The 17,098-nt window shown below is 42.8% G+C and overlaps 1 protein-coding gene across 1 annotated transcript; it reads right to left on the bottom strand.

Annotated features, from left to right (window-relative positions):
* Positions 1 to 1,049: 1,049 nt before the first annotated feature.
* Positions 1,050 to 11,570, bottom strand: LOC136429946 (CD81 antigen-like). The gene is made up of 7 exons (XM_066420129.1): positions 11,392 to 11,570; positions 3,744 to 3,944; positions 3,290 to 3,364; positions 2,699 to 2,803; positions 1,857 to 1,988; positions 1,490 to 1,573; positions 1,050 to 1,202 (listed from the first exon to the last, which is right to left on the bottom strand). Exons 1-7 carry the CDS (start codon positions 11,455 to 11,457, stop codon positions 1,140 to 1,142), a joined length of 726 nt encoding a protein of 241 aa, XP_066276226.1. The 5' UTR covers positions 11,458 to 11,570; the 3' UTR covers positions 1,050 to 1,139.
* Between the last annotated feature and the right edge of the window lie 5,528 nt (positions 11,571 to 17,098).

Raw genomic sequence — 17,098 nt, 5'->3', positions numbered from 1 at the left:
TGTACCCGCAGGATGGCGCAAAGCGAAGTAACTAAAAATGAGCAATACCAAACAAGTTAGCCTCCGTTGCAGGCTCTGAACCGCCTTTTTGGGGGGCTAAATAATACTTTTTGCAGCCAACCCGTAACCATCAGCCAACACTGTAACTATCAGCCGGCTGATAGTTACAGGGTTGGCTGATAGTTACGGGCTGGCTGCAAAAAGTGTATTATTTAGCCCCCCCAAAAAAGCCGGTTCAGAGCCTGCAACGGAGGCTAAAACTAGTACCCTTTGTTTCAAAGGTGTCTGGGGACTTCAGCAGTTGGGGTATGTTTTGGCTCTGGAAACCCAGCAGGATAAGGGTTTTAAGCTTGATGATCACACGCTCCATAGCACCCGAATAGCCGCATTCAGGCTTTCGTCTCTACCTCACTTCCGTATGCAGTAGGAAGAAAATGTTGTAATACTGACAAAAATCAACAAATGAATCAAACGAGTTTTCTCTTTATTGACGCTTAGTGGCGGTAACAAAATATTTCCTTCTTCAGCGCCCACAACAAGGCCATATAAAACTTCAACCGTGAAAAAAAACAAGACCGGATTTTCTCTAGGCACTTTTAGATGATGTAAGATAACCGAACGCTGTCATCATTTCTGACCACGTCACCAAACGATACATTCGTCTATTGCCATGGTAACGTCACTTCTCCGTTGCCATAGAAAAAACAGGTCAGTCCGACAACTGGAACATTGTATTCTCTGTTATATAAAAACCCTAAAATATAACTCTTATAATGTAACTATAACGTCTCTCAAACGTGTTAACAACGGAAGGATGTTAACGAAAGAATGAACAAACGACTATCTTTTAAACTACATCGACTTGACTTCAAAACGTTCCGAAATCTCATATGCCAGAGCCATGTGAAGAATACATAATGATGTCCGTTATACAAAACAAAAATACAAAATGCAAAATACTTTTTCAACTCTTTGTTTGATACAAGTACAATACTTGTCCAAAATTTCCTCTGATAAGTGCTTTAATACAACGCTTACTGCAAGTAGAATACAACTTATGACTTTAATATCCGCTTCAGTATACACACAGCTCCGTTAACGTCGCTTCACAAACTTGCAAGAAACAAGATGGCGGATTTCTATGCGATGGTTTCGCCGTAGATGTTCCTCATCAGGACGCATGCGCAGCAAATGCCGATGATCTGTGGGGTGATAGAGTTCAACGTTACTGTCAACACCTTATTTCCATACATACATATTAGTGATTACTGGGCACTAGTACACTGCAGATGTCTATAGATTCTTTGTGAGTCGATATCTAGAATTATTATATCAGATCTCAAATTCGTACCCTAATCAATATATTGGTCTGTACAGCAACCACCGACAAAGAGCGGTTGGAGAAAAATGGACAAAAAGTGAAAAAAATGGTCCCCCTATTTACACTCTCTTCGAATCGTTAATGCTTGTAAAAGTACGGATTGCTTACTTGGATAATGGCGATGGCCAGTGCTACTCCTGCCACGATGATGATGTTGTTGGCCAGGAATGCCTCAAACTCCGTCAGACATGGCTGCAAGAAGGGACAAACACACATAGTTCAGTACATATATACCAACACATCTGAAACCTGTCACGAGTCATATCTGGTCTCGAAAAATATTGCAGTACCAGTCTATCCTGTAAGAGGGCGCTCTAAACAAGTGTCCTGTCTGTATAAACCTGACGGAACGCTGGTGACGGCCTTGCAGCCGGTCTCTGTAACCTGTCAGGAGTCATATCTGGTCTCAGAAATATCGCAGTACTAATCTATCCTGTAAGAGGGCGCTTTAAACACGTGTCCTGTCTGTACCTACCTGGTGCACGGCGCATGGCGGGACGCTGATGACGGCCTTGCAGCCGGTCTGAGTGAGGATGTTGCACGTACACGTGGACTCCAGACACGGGAGAGCCCAGTTGTTAGTGGCCGTCAAACCGCAACAGGTGAACTGCGAGAGAGAAACGTTTTACATCTGTTCCTTCGATTTCAAACGTATATACAACATAGATGAAGTATTTTCAAAAACACATTTGTTTACAGACGTTAAAAACACCGAGTCTCCGTTACAGACTCATTCCGGCTGTTTTCTTTTTCAAATTACCGTTCTTTTTTATTACATGATTTTTTATTATTGCTTATAACAAACACCTTACAAGGAAGAATAGTGGAAAAAAAATTATTGGCAGGAAATCTCTTAGGCCAGCTACGATCTTTCGTTTGTGTAGCCTTTGAAAAGTACTAGCGACCACGTAACGTTGCCTCATTTCTTCAGAGGTTACAGAAACTTCTACAAAACGAGAGACGTGAATACAGCAAGCAGGGATAACCCTAGAGAATGGACAGGGGTGCTCCTCCATCATGTTCTAATCATAGCCACATACTGTTGATTTTCAAAGCTAGGGTATTTCTTCAAATATTTCCCCAGCCAGGTCTGTATTTCTGCTCAAAACTCGAGATTTCATTAATTGTAGACAAGATGCAAAGCTGAAGTTGCAGGAAATGACTTCAATCTGTGTTTGGAAAAGGGAAAAGACAACAGCTTCTCTCCTCTTGACGGATGAGTGACCCCCTCCAGACCTCACCCCTCACGACACGTATCCTGTGTTTGCCCCCCAATACTACTCTGCATTTCTGGGGAGATCCCATAGCAAGTCTTACCTTCTCCTGAATGCTTCTCACGGCGTTCTTGAAGTCGTCATTCTTGCTTTCGATGTTCTCCCCAGCGAGGGCATCAGTGAAGGATTGCCTGGCGTATTCTCCGATCTAACACCAACAACAAAACGTGAAACGCTTACAAACACATTCTTTGGCTTTATAGCTTTCGTGGTATTCGTTGTCATTCTGATTCACTATATTTACCTTCGCCGAGAAGGTTATGTTTTGGTAAGCGTTTGTTCGTGTGTGTGTGTGTGTGTGTGTGTGTGTGAGTGTGTGTGTGAATGTCTGCCTGTCTGTCATCACGACAGTTTTGATATTTGGTATGTAGGTACGTAGGTCTTGTTTCTTAAAGTCATTCTGGAAATTTGCTTAAACATGCGTAAAATTGAACAGTTGATCACAGTAGGATATACACGAATACCTTTTCAAATTACTTCTAATTAGCCATGGGTAAAGTATTATTAATGCCTAAACTAACAGAATTATCCATACAGTTTAAAGCGATGATATCAGTTCAGGATCTAAAAAATTCCATTTATTTCATAACGAAGGCCGTGAAAATGCCTGTCACTCAAAGTCACGTGTACTGACCTTGTCCTTGTACACAATCGCCAGTATCCCAGCAGCCAGTTCGATGACGAAAAGCAGACCAAGCAAGATGGCGAACTACACCAAAGAAGAACATCCGTTAGGTCAAGTACAAAAGGTCACAACATACGGTACAGTACATCTTTCGAACTGATAAACGAATGTAAGAGTTGCTACTGCTTCATATAAAATGGAACATTCATCGTTTAAAATAAATTATGATTTATAAGGAATGTAGTTTGTACCTTACATTAACAACCAAAGATATCAATGCAAAGTCTAGATCTGTGAAAATCGTCAATAATAAAACTTTTTTGATCATTTTCTAATTTTTCCATTATATTACATTCCCTTATGCATCTTTTTTAAATCTTTTAATTTTCTTATATTTTTTGTCATTTTCATTTTGTAGTATCATTTCATAATGACGTCACTTCTTTCTTGACCAGTCACGTACCGTCATCAGCATGCACTTGCTCTCCTTGATGGCGCCGCAGCAGCCCAGGAAGCCGACGATCATGGTGATGGCCCCGGCGGCGATCAGCACGTAACAGGCGTTGTAGAACCACGTCATGTTGAGCTCACCGGACACCACCTGCGCCACGCCCGGGTCCACACGCAGCCAGATCCCGACTCCGAGCAGGACCGCTCCGGCGAGCTGGAAGGGCAGGAACAACAACTTTATGAGCAAAGAAAATAGAGATCTAAACCAGGGAAAAGATACAAAAATCGGAAGTTCTGTTGCAATACCAAGGTCACATACCAGGGAGCCCCAAAATCGTGCCAGACCTTCGTCTTTTCCCATAGCCCTTTTGAGGCAGTGGGTTGTTATCCATTATGTATATCTACACGTATTGTTTCTGTTATTTCGGTTCAGTGTGGTTGTTTGATAGCGAACACGACAGTTGAACACGTGGTGAATGGGCCATCAATTCACGATGTCTTGGTAAGATTAAGGGTCCCTTAGCGGTTATCATTAGAATTGTAGCTTTTAGTAGTGAACGCCACATGTTCGGGGTTGGCCTCTCCTAGATCCTATGACTCTTCTAGCATTTATATATATATATATGGTGCACTTTCCACATGTTGCATGACACCGAAAATCCTATCTTGGTCAACTGTACCAAATAGGGACATTTTTGTCTTCTCGCTCTTTTATTCTATTTCAAGGAAGGACGATTTTGTGGGTTTTTTTCAAACTCCGACAAGGACGACGTGCACGTGGCACTGCACTCAAGTTTTTCATAACTTATTTTAACAGTGTTACGTACAGATAACAATATACCCATTCCTACACTTGGGTGGAGTGAGAAAAGTCGTGTAAAGTGCCTTTCCCAACGGCACAACATCGGTGGCGTCAGGGAAATCCCCCCCCCCCCCCTACCCCAAAAAAATGCGGCGACACAAACAAGGCCTGCAAAGGAGGCTAGGGTCGGCAGGTTCTTACTAGGGTCCGTCGGGAAACACAGCATTATTTTTCCTAGGCCTAAGTGCCTCCAGGGCACAGTCTGTTTCTTCATGATGAACAACTAGTGTACGTGTGAATCACAACGTTCTTTCCCACGTAACTCACTGCTTACAGAAAACATCCCCGCTACATCAGAACATGTTCGCACCTTGTGTTGTGGCTTTGTTACTAGGGTAAAAATCCAATTTGATAGAGCAACTCTACAAACGCATTCCTTTCTCTTGACGTAATAGTCCGATGAGCGCTGTATTAGTATTACTTGTAGGAGCATAAACGCACAATAAAGGTCTTTCATTTATTCATTCATTCTTTCATTCATACTACCGACGCTCTCTTGTGTAATTTTTCTAAGAAGAACAGCTCTATTGTGATTGGGGAAAACGACCCGTGATTTGAGCCATGCTTGAGTTGACGCAGTTCTGTACCTTAATTGCTGCCTAAGCACCGTGGGGGCGAAGTGGCATTCTTTTTCTCCTGGTCGGTATTTTCACCTCTACAGGCCACTAGACAAAATCAAGGCTAGCTGGTAAACAGCGCCCGCTGGTACTCGGACCTCTGGTTGAAGGGCATCGCTTACCCTTTTCCTTTCAGCATTTTTGATCGAGTCGGTACAAACCCAACTCGCGGACTGTTTCTTTACTTACTGTCATTCCATATGGTGCATTTCTACAATATTCCATCCCGGTGCGATCATGTATGATCGGTCCCCATAGCCCTGTCTGGGGTTTGTTTCCAGAGCAACGGGCTGATATGCCAAGACATTCATGACTGGCATACAACTGTTACACTTGGGTTCTCTATCCGTTTGGTTTTGTTTAGGATGGGACATTTCGTTATATATTCTTTAAGGGTCTTTAAGGGTTGCGAAGAGGAGAATCAATGACTCAAGCTTTCATTCAGACCGTGCCAGTGTGCAGTTACCGTTGGCTTCCCTCGTAAGGGAAGAAATAAGTCATGGCAGTCTTGGGTATAGCTAAAGAAAAAAGGCAGTGCAATTGGTAAAAATGTACTTTCTTTCCTCCAAAAAACTTTAAAACTCCACGCTTAGTTTTGGGGCCCGCCCATCCTCTTCCTGTTGTTGTACTAGACACGCCCAGTCAAACCGGAAGTTCGTGTAGACTGAAACTTTCAGCCCACACTAACTTCCGGTTTGACTGGACATTCTGTACCTCTGACTCGACTGTACCAAGGACTGTACCAAGTTCATGTTAAGTCTCTCCGCCCAGCCTTCAACTACTAAATGCAGAAATGTTCGCGGTGATCTTGTGTTCGCGGTTTTCGCGGCGAACTCTTTACCGTAAACTTAAAACCACCGCGAAAAGCCGTTCCATTGTGTGACTGTAGCGCTACTATTTTTTTTCAAACGCGAACTCAAAACCACCACGGACGCTCCATTTCCTCACCGCGCGCTCTCTTCGACCTCAAATTTAAGACAGCACTGAACGAATTTCATCGATGAAAAACGAATCTTTTTACGCTTTGTGTGTGTTCGTTTCAGCCATACTTTTACATATTGCATGATATTCCAACTATGAAATCAAGGATAAGACAAATTCGATTTAGGTCGCACCGAGAGCGCAGCGCGATCGCTGTCTAGAGGGGGGAGGGGCCTTCTCAAAAGACCACTGCAGCGTATTGGACTATTGCGATATAGATTATACGCCTCACCCCATTACTGGGATCTGAATCATACTACGTCACACGGGACGCGGTGCATTCCTTCCTTGATAGCTGAATCTCAAGAATTCGAGCAATCAACACCGCAAAATTGTGTAGGCGGACAGACGGAAAAAATCATGCATGTCAAAAATCGCTGAAATGCCTAACTGAAGTAATCACCATTCAGAGGAAGGCAAGAGGGAGTTAAAAACACGTCGAATGTAGTTGATATTAATGTCCGTGGTCATATGAAGGCGTATTTAAGTCTTGGAATAAGTTCAAATGTGTGATAGAATCTCCTAAAAAAAGGAACGTAATGGAATGAAGATGGGAGGGGGGCACACATTAATATATGTTTCATCAAAACGGTTTTTATGTTATAAACTATGTGGTCATTGCACCTATATAATCTTCTTAAGTTCTCTACCTTATGGCCTAGCTCTGCTACAGCTTGTATCCCTTAAGCTTCTGACAATCATATCATCTTTTGCTGAAGATTAGCCCAATAATATCCAGCCTTGTGCAGCAGTCATCCTTTGCAATCCTGCTTAGTCCGCTTTAGCTGTTGGCGGGGAGCGTTGATTGGTGCAGACCAAAGCAAAATACGGACGGATTGCATGTAAACTCAAAATTGTGAATTATTCATATACTTGTACGTAGGTTCTTTTGTATTCAATTGTTTGTTTGCATGTATAGTTGTAGAAGACCTTACGAAAGTCGCTGTACATTTGTTGTGCCAATAAAGATTGTTGTTGTATAAACTAGCCAGTATAAACTGTCTGAAGGCAACGCATAAGCGACAATTGTGCATCTTGAATCCCACAGCAGCGCATGTTTACATTTCCCGAATTCCAACACGCTTATCTCGGAGATTCCCTTGTCAAGCGCTGCCACTAGTGGTAAGTCAACACAGTCACCATCTTTACTGTATAGAACCCATCATAATAGAAACGTACACGTGAGGCCACTCCTCCTTGGTTCTTGTGTTTGTATTCATAAACAAAGTGGTTTCTTTCACTACTACCGTCTACTCCCCACGGCCTTGTAAGCGTCGGGGGTTTTATTCTAAATAAATATAAGAGCGCTGTGGTTTGGTACTTTTGGCATTCACCCTCTTGGGACGAAGGTTGAACAAACCAGAAAATTCCGACGACCCCCTGCCTGGTCATAGTCCGTCATGCCATTGAAGGAGATTCTGTTTAGCTTGTGTTTACACAAGCTCTCGGCCGGAGGGGGATGGCGGTCACAGGACCGGCTGGCCACTAGGAGCGCGATTCGTCAGTCTATGTTTTTCTTGGGAAAAAATAAACTGTCTTCTAAACTTTCCACTATAACCTTCCACCGTGACAGACTGGAAATAGAAGCGGTTATATTATATAGCTGTTCATCTTCATTCGGCGGATTTCATCCACATGTAGATCATACAGACATCACAATAATACTTTCTGAAAGAGAAACCACTTCAAATTTCTAAAAATGATTATATGAGTTCTAACCATTACACAGTAGTCTCTACCAGACTAACCGCGTCGGAAATAGAGAGAACATTTGCCGGGGGACTTTGGCCATGGAGGACAACATTCCCGATCCCATCCGCAGCATTGGACCCTCTCTCCGTAGCCGACTCCCTTCAAGTTCATACAATTGACTCTATTTGGCCAATTTCTACTATTTTCCCAGCGACCCGCGGAGGCTGGTAGAGGCTAATTACACAGCGAAATCGTCACATTTCCCCTTACCGATAAACCCTATTCACCAATCAGAGGTTCCGATCGGGGCTAGCAGTGGCCGGGATTTTTAACGCCACTACTACTTACTTAGTAGCCCACCGATCGAAACCTCTGCTTGGAGAATACATAAACCCCACACCATGCAGCATTATATGATTCGTCCCTCTCCTTGGACAGACTTGCAAAATCCTTTGAGACCCTTCTGTTTACCTCGGACTGTTTGAAGAGCTTTGAAGGACCATGTTTGAAGTTGAGGCCTTCCTCTTTCTTCCTTCCCCCGCACGATTTGAATGGATGAGTACGGTCCATAATGCCGTCTTACGGGACGGTACACAGAAGTCTGACAGGACTCGACTGAAGAGCCTCGTCCTTATTTTTACATGTACAAAGAAGCGAGAAGAAGTCGACACTACTGGACTAGCTTAATTTAATAACACGTTTGTCTACTCTATATGTTTACAGCTTGTATTGTTGTATTTATATCCTTGTATGTTCCATGTGTTAAGTTAGACCAAGGACATTATGGTTAGACGACCTGTACCTAGCTCCTCGGGGCATGAATGCACAATAAAGGTCTTTCATTCATTCATTGATTTATTACAATCTTTTCTTCACTTATTCGTGTTTTTTTTTCTTCTAGCCCTAGTCCCCCCGCACGATTTAAATGGATGAGTCCAGAATGACGTCTTGCGGGACGGTACACAAAAGTCTGACAGGTCTTTCACATGGTCATGTCAGAAATCACACACATCTCTGTTGTATACCTGCCACAGCTCCCACCATACGTTCCCACCCATGGCAAACATAAAATCAGGTCAAAGGATATTCAAGATCTCCACGTTCAAAAGCATGTGACGGCGACTACATTTGTGTAATCACTTTAACTTTAGGAGCTTTTTAGAAAAAAATTGAGAATACTTGACTCTCCAAAGTCTAAAGAATAATATTTTACCATATATCCATAAATACCCCGTTTTTAAAAATCCCGGTTTTATGTTACCCCGCGGATTTAGGTGAAGTAGCGTACACTGTACAGCAAGACAAGCTGATGTACTGATGCCATGGCCCGATCGATATCAACAGGTTTTAGATCCATGACCCACTGCTCTGTTTACCACAATCTCCTGCATATTTTAAGAGCTAGGGGCCACCGGGGTTCACATGGAATCAATTAAATCCATCACATGGGAAAACTGAATTAACGGAACATTAATTTCACAAATAAGACGGCGATCGATTTTTTGTAGATTACGATTTCATTTATTCATCTGATCTTCGGAATTAGGGGTTATCGAAAAGATCCCGACGCAAAATAAATAAAAGAATACGAATATTGATGACTGTCAGGGCTACGAAAACATCATTAGTGTAACAATACTATTCTCCAAGCAGAGGTTTCGGTCGAGTGGGGTAGGAGTGAACGTAAAAAATCCCGGTCACTCCTAGTCTCCAACCAGACCCAATGGATTGCAAAGACCGTATCCAACTGGAAGAAGGAGCTTATAATGCAATCCATTGGGTTGCGAAACGTACTTCCTCTGCCAGTTTGATACGGTCTTTATGCAACCTATAGATCTGCTTGGAGATTAGGACACTCCTACCCCACTCGACCGAAACCTCTGCTTGGAGAATAGAACAATACCGCTTGTTTATAAAATAATGCGAAATGTGTCCGCACATGTCTGGATAGTATTCTGTCTGACATGTGGGGCAGTAAGTATGTCATGACTCATGACTGATTGAGTTTGCTGTGGTTCCCTCCCCGTCGAGCTTTCCAAGTATGTGATTACGGCGCAACGTTACGGGCCTTTTCAACTTCATCATCGCTGTTACGTATCATACTCATAGGGACATCACTGTTAATAACTTACAGAGATAAGTCCAAAGAGTAGATAGCCTGGATGCCAGACCCCCAATCATATTCTCCAAGCAGGGGTTTCGATCGGGGGGGGGGGGGGTGTAGTGGCAGAGATTTTTAAAGACGGCCACTACTAACCCCCCCCCCCCCCCCCCCCCAACCCCGGAATCGAAACATAGTAGATATTTTAGAGTTAGGAGGTCTGGCATCCAGGCTTGAGTATATTAAGAGCAATGCATCTTGTTGGAAGGAGTTACTGTGTGATAAAAAATACAATCGTCGGGACAAATTAATGTCAACTGAACAATCATGAATGAGTGAAACTCTATTAGACTAATGTAAGTAATAAGAACCCGTTGTTCCCCGTGTTGACATCGCTAGAAGTCTCCGTTTTATGTTCAAGTGCTAGAACAAAATAAACACACACAAAGCAGCATAAAACAAGGTCATAACTTGGCTATGCCCGCTGCGGAGAAACAGAACACCAAGTTATCGCCGGCGACATATGGCGTCGATGCTTTAGGCGATTTGAAATACGCTTACAGTAGGGTCTTCTGTCCGCCTTGTTTACGCTAGCTGCTCCCCCTCCCCTTCAGTGTGAGCACCAGCGGCTAGGATCTGAACGTTTGCCAAATCGCTGAACTCGAAGAGCTCAGTTCTCGCCTCTGACCAAGGAGGTTTAATCAAACCTCCTTGCTCTGACTAATTCTTTCCCCGCCCACGCCGAAACTGTCCTTACTCATATCCACCCTTGCAAGTTTCACACAAAACTCGTGACAGAAAACTTCCCTGTACTTTCCACAGTGATGCTGGCGGGAAAATTATGCACAACTCTCCAAGTAGAGGTTCGAATTCGGTTCAGGCTAGGTTTTTGACGTGTTTTGTTTTGGCGTTTTTGTCGGGCTCTCTAGCTTTTCCCGTTTTCTTTATGTCGCCGAAATGGGACAAAATTATAGAAAGCCGGACAAAAACGCATAAAAACACGTCAAAAACAGTAAGAACCCGAACCTCTGCTTTGAGATTATGAAATTATGCACTGATTTGCATAGGGTGAGAAGAATAACAACATACAAGAGTGTCCCGCTGTGGACGCGATAAGTAAGCGGGGCAGTCACCGCAGCTGTTACCCGCCATAACAGTCTTGAGTTTGTCTCATGTTGCGTGAACTTGTACGTGAACCTGACTATCCTAACCAACACCCCTGTGTAGAAAATACAACCACACACACGTAACAAAGCTTGAGTTCGGTGCACAAATGTTTGGCATAATCTAGGAGAAATTATCCGTGTCTCTACTGTTTGTGTGAGATAAGAAAGAAGCACGCTGCCGCGGCCACACCCTATACGAGCTTGGGCTTGTCAACACCCAGACTGATACGCTAAAAACTCACCCAGAATATGAAGTTGAAGATGAACAAAAGCGTCTTGATGATCGACGCACAACATCCTTCCGCCATGTTGAGTATCTCTTGGCTCGAACTTGAAGAAGTGGGGTAAGAAAGGCGGGAGAGTTGGGCACGTCTTGTTGCTCCTCTGGTCGTTTACTGACTGAAACCTTTCCTGTTGGGTCAGGGGAACATGAGGGCGGGAAACTAACACGTCATCGACGCCCCCCTACATAGAGGATGTCAGGGGTCGTCTGTCCGAAACCGGCTGGCCGATTCAAATTGTTTCGTGGAGCAAGTCAGAGTGAGGTGCCTCGTCGTTAGGCTTTTGAAATGTAGCCTGGCATTCAAACCTATGTGTATAGCTGCCTAGTCTCTTTCAGTTGCGCACATGCATTGAACGAAATGCATTGAAAGCAGTCCAAACCTTTCCAATAGGATCTAAAGATGTCCTTCTTTTCTGACGACAGCAAATGCCACATGTTCTTTAGGATTCATTTGTATCCACTTGTAATTGTTTGTTTGTATGTATGTATACTTGTAGAAGACCTTACGAAAGTCGCTGTTCTTTTGTTGTGATTATAATTATACGATAAAGATTGTTGCTCTGTATGTTGCCCCGTCAAAGTCTACTTGCAGTATAGCAGGTTATATGCTAATAGTGTACGCAAATCATGTTTCCTTTTTGTTCTTTTCTTTTTTTGCCATATAATTAGTTATATACTCTCCTTTCCATTATAGCATACTGCAAGCGTTGGTTTAACTCCCTAAGAATTAGTAAAACTGCAGAGGATGCTCAACCTCCTTGATTTAAACAATGAGCATTAACGAAGCGCCCCTTGCAATTTGTTATCATGTGATCAGAAGGTCATGGTCAGCAAAACAAAGTGGTAAATCTTTCGGGTATCGGAGGAACTCTGCTTGGCCGGGCGTTCAAGCCTAGAGACAGATCTGAGTAACCGTAAATGCAGAAATGTTCGCGGTGATTTTATGTTCGCGATATCCGCGGTGAACTCTTTACCGCGAATTTAAAACCATCGCGAAAAGCCGTTCCGTTGTGTGACAGTAGCGCTGCTGTTGTTTCAAACGCGAACTCAAAACCACCGCGATCCTCCTTACCGCGAAATTAAATTCCCGCGAAAATTTCTGCATATTTACAGAATAATATTTCGAATTCTTACTTGAGAAACAAAGCATACTGAAGGACAAATTTGATTTTAATCTTTTTTGGAAAGACGAAATCGGTAGGATTCTAAGGATACGACTTTTCAATAGTAACCGTCTGACGCTTAATTTAATACCACATTGTACATTCAGGCCTCAAACGGCTAGGCACAGGTCGCCTGATTATATATTTTACTATTCAAGGGCTGTCTCTCAGTGTCGACTTACTGACAGCAAGAGCTATTCCATTGGAAACGTTTGTAGGGTTGGAGAGAGAGAGAGGTGGTCGTTGATTTGTATAGGCACATAAATAAACTTAGCTTGCCTCTGTTTGTGGATACTACAAGACAAATATGTAAAAAGCACAACATGACGTAGTCTCTACCAGACAGTCTGACTAACCGCGTCGGCTATAGAGAGAACATTTGCCGGGGGACTTTGGCCATAGAGAATAACTTTCCCATCCGCAGGGTTGCAACATTGGACCCTATCTCCATAGCCGACTCCCTTCATACAGTTGACTCTATTTGGCCAATTTCTACTATTTTCCCAGCGACCCGTGGAGACTGGTAGAATCTAAACTTGACGTATGTCACCAAGAATTGTTTGTGTGTTCTCCTGTAGATCGTTTACTGTGGCAGTTCAACACCGTTTGCTTAACATAATAATTGATATTTTTTGTTAAAGGTTTTCCACACTTAGTTACACTCAGATTTCAGGAAGGCACGACGCTTGTGAGCTCAGAAACGACCCATTATTCTGTTATTGTGTAGCTTTCATTATCTGAGTTTCCGTTTCGGAATTCGAAACCACTTCTTTTCTGCTTGTTTTTACAGGCTTGTGATCACGTCGTCTTTTCAATAATTTTGCAGTTCCACTTTCGAGGCACACTCGGATAGAAACATGACACAACGACGACTTGCGTCGAAAAGGCGGGGGCCATGGGGTGTAGAAAAAGCCTGGAGTCCAGCATTAGCCCAGTTTGGGTAGCGGACTAAATCTAAGAAGGCTGGACTCCAGGCTAGTGTAGAAACACCAGTATGGATGCGGACGTAATACTCCAAGCAGAGGGAGAGAAACGTTAGAAATCCCGGACACTCCTAACCCACTTGACCGAAACCTTTGCCTGGAGAATATGAGAACGTGCTTGAAACGGTAAACAGTAGGGAATTGAAGCAAATTATGTTTAGTCTTCTGAGCTCAGTTCAAGTTTTGAGCTTTAAACTATCTATGTGTAAAGAAGAACAAATGAGATACCATCAGTGACATTGCAAATGTTTACTTTCAGCATTGCCATTTGCCGTCTGTCGAAACCTCAGTATCACAACACTTCCTCCCATGGGTGTTATTTGAGTCAAGGGTAAGGTCATGTTGATGTGATCATATGGATGACATCCTCTGCGAACCCCAAAACCGACGCAAGCCTGCGAATAAAAGAATAGGTTTGGCAAAAAAAAAGCTCCAATCCATTCTATTTGAAATCTGTGTGGTCAGGAAGGATGAACAAAACTCAACATACTCTATGGTATACCGAATAACATATTCTTCATTTTCGTTCTTTGACATCTTCTTCTTTGACTTTGGAATTGACTTTGGCATTCTACAACATAAGTATCCGTTTTCCGAAATATCCTTTTTTTTAATCTACAGCATATAGTTTCTCATTTTGCAGCTGCTTTGTCCGATTTGCAGTATGGCCGAAAACTTCCTTTTTTTCGAAACATACAAAAATTGATGCGCGCGAGGACGTCATCCATATAATCACATCAACATGGCCTAAGTAAACATACCCTGCCGCGATGTTGGCGTTCTGTGCTCGGTGATATGTTAGACTCCCAGCGGCGGAGATGCTTGACCTGTCTGGTGAACCTGTAACGTTAAACCTCTATATGTAACAATCTGTGAATGACGAAAAACAATAAGGGCAGAAATAACCTGGTCACCAGTCTCTACGGGTCGGCTTAGGGGCGTTTTACCAGGCCCAGTTTGCCATGTCTGGTATCAAATTCAAAGCGTCTGACTGTTTCTGTCAGCCTGTCTTTGCAAGGCGAAGCCTATCGAGTTATCGGCAGCCAAGCCCGTGAAACAACCCCCGTGCGCGCTATAGTCTGCCTGGGCGGTCGGTTATTACTCCCGAAGAGATACCGGGGAGCTCCCGATGGTATGGTATGCTAGGACAGAAGCAGTATATAGTGCTAAAAACGACAGGGGTACCGGGTAGGCCATTTTTTTTGTGTAAATAGAATACAAATAAATCGGACACGTTGTTATTCATCTATTCATTTATTTGATTAATCAGTTATTAATGCTATCCCTGTGACCCCACTCGAACTTCACTGGACCGCTGGGAAAAGTGGCTATGGCCAAAAGGTTAGATAAAATTTACCCGTGCTTAATCATATTGATTCTCATTACTATCTTCATAAAGGTTATCCTTATGATTCACATCTCGCCCTTTTATTTGAAAAAAATTATATCATGTGTCCTGTACATGCCTATCTTGCGCTAGACCTGATTATCTAAATTTGCGGCTCGCTCGTCTGACCGATTTCTTTATTGTGGCCTTGGGGAATACCTGCCGCCCCTGGCGAAAGCGGCACCAAGCGGCTGCTTTGAAGACTGCAGCAACTATGTGTTTTATCACATTACTCCCGTCTGTAGAGTTGGTAGGTAGGTAGCTGTGTCCTGTCTGACAGGACGCAAAGTATTGTATTATTTACACATCAGTGTTATAATCACCAAACTACGAATCAGCTTTCACAAACTCCGTATCGATTCAGTACGGCACAACCGCACACCACTGGAGCAAACAAGTCGTCAATTTTGTAACTTGAATAAGGTAAAAGATGAAGTCCACTTTATTGTTGATTGTAGTTTATATAATAACGATAGGAATATTCTCTTAAGTCATATCATTGGAACATTTCCACAGTATTGACAAAATCATACCCATAGTTCTAACATCACAAAGAGACGAGAAGAAGCCGAACCTATGTATCAGAACAATACGTTGATGAAGGTTAGACATCCAGGTAATAAGATACGCCAAAAATAATTACTCAAGCAACTGGATAAGATTTTGAAACAGTCAGACGTTTCAGACAGTATCCACTGTCTTTCGTCAGTGACTAACGATAGGACTGAGAACACCAGGTTTTATACCAAAACTCTGAATAGATATGTTAATGAGGTAAAGACAATTTAGGATGTCTTGAAGTAGTCTTTAAAAAGAAGATTAATTCAAGACAAAGTTTATGCCAATAGTTCAATTAGCTACTGTTGTTCTAGTACAGTAACTAAATGTTGCTTGTCCGGGGGTGGGGGGTGGTGGGCAGTGCATTATCCCAGGTGCCTGAAAGTTGAACGCGTAGACCCCCTTTCCTGTTGAGGGCGGGGTTGTACATCCTCTCATATATTGCTTCTCTAATTCCCCGTTCGAACCAGCGTTCTTCACGATCTAGGATGTCCGTGGATTCGAGATTGAATGAGTGTCCCTGGTTGTGTTTTAGATGGTGGTAAATGACAGAGGAGTAGCGGTTAGCGCTCTTTCTGCAATGTTCCTTGTACCTTTCTTTTAGTGGTCGACTTGTCTCCATAATGTACATGTTATTGCAGTTCGATTCCTCACATTTCAGTTTGTAGATGACATTGGCTTTGATGCCTTTTTCAGGCCTGTCTTTTGGATGGACTAGTTTCTGCCTGAGAGTTGAGTGAGGTTTGAAGTTAGTGGCAATGTTGAAGTTTTGGAAGATACGTCTGAGTTTTTCCGATACCCCTTGGACGTAGGGAATGGTAATGTTGACCTTGTTTCTGTTGGTCAATGGTCTGCACTTGAGTGTTTTCTTAGACTGGTCAGAGTTTTGGTATAAAACCTGGTCAGAGTTTTGGTATAAAACCTTAAACTGGTCAGACTTAGACTGGTCAGAGTTTTGGTATAAAACCTGGTGTTCTCAGTCCTATCGTTAGTCACTGACGAAAGACAGTGGATACTGTCTGAAACGTCTGACTGTTTCAAAATCTTATCCAGTTGCTTGAGTAATTATTTTTGGCGTATTAGAACAATACTAACGTTTTTTAAAACGTTAACATTGGTTCTAAAAAGTTTATATAAAGACACTGATAGGACTTCTAATACTATTTTTCAAATGTTATTTAAAATTTGTATTTGCATGCTTGTGCTTAGCCCGATAGGGTATAAATGTAGTAAACTACGGTCACTCCAGCAACTGGATAAAATTTTGAAGTTTCAAACGTTCCCCTGAGTTATTGTCATTTGGTTTATATTGTGCCTAATGTTCATCAACATAATGCACAATAAAGATTTTCGATTGCTATTGCAACGTCACTGTACGGTAGAGGGAGTTGACGCCACGACTTTGGGCGATACATTAGCAACATTATTTTGCCCTCACGTCAGAATTTGCCAGCAATAACGGGCAGAGTGTCAAAATGCCGCACATATTCTGTACGCATATCCCTTTATACAGTATTAGCTGGCACGACAACGTCCTGTCCGATTTAAATTCGTCTGCACGTTGCCTGGCAGCAA

The sequence above is a fragment of the Branchiostoma lanceolatum genome, chromosome 3, assembly GCF_035083965.1.
Source record: "Branchiostoma lanceolatum isolate klBraLanc5 chromosome 3, klBraLanc5.hap2, whole genome shotgun sequence".
NCBI lineage: Eukaryota > Metazoa > Chordata > Leptocardii > Amphioxiformes > Branchiostomatidae > Branchiostoma > Branchiostoma lanceolatum.
The sequence above is the reverse complement of the archived record's forward strand: the minus strand, read 5'-3'. Positions and strand labels throughout refer to the sequence as shown.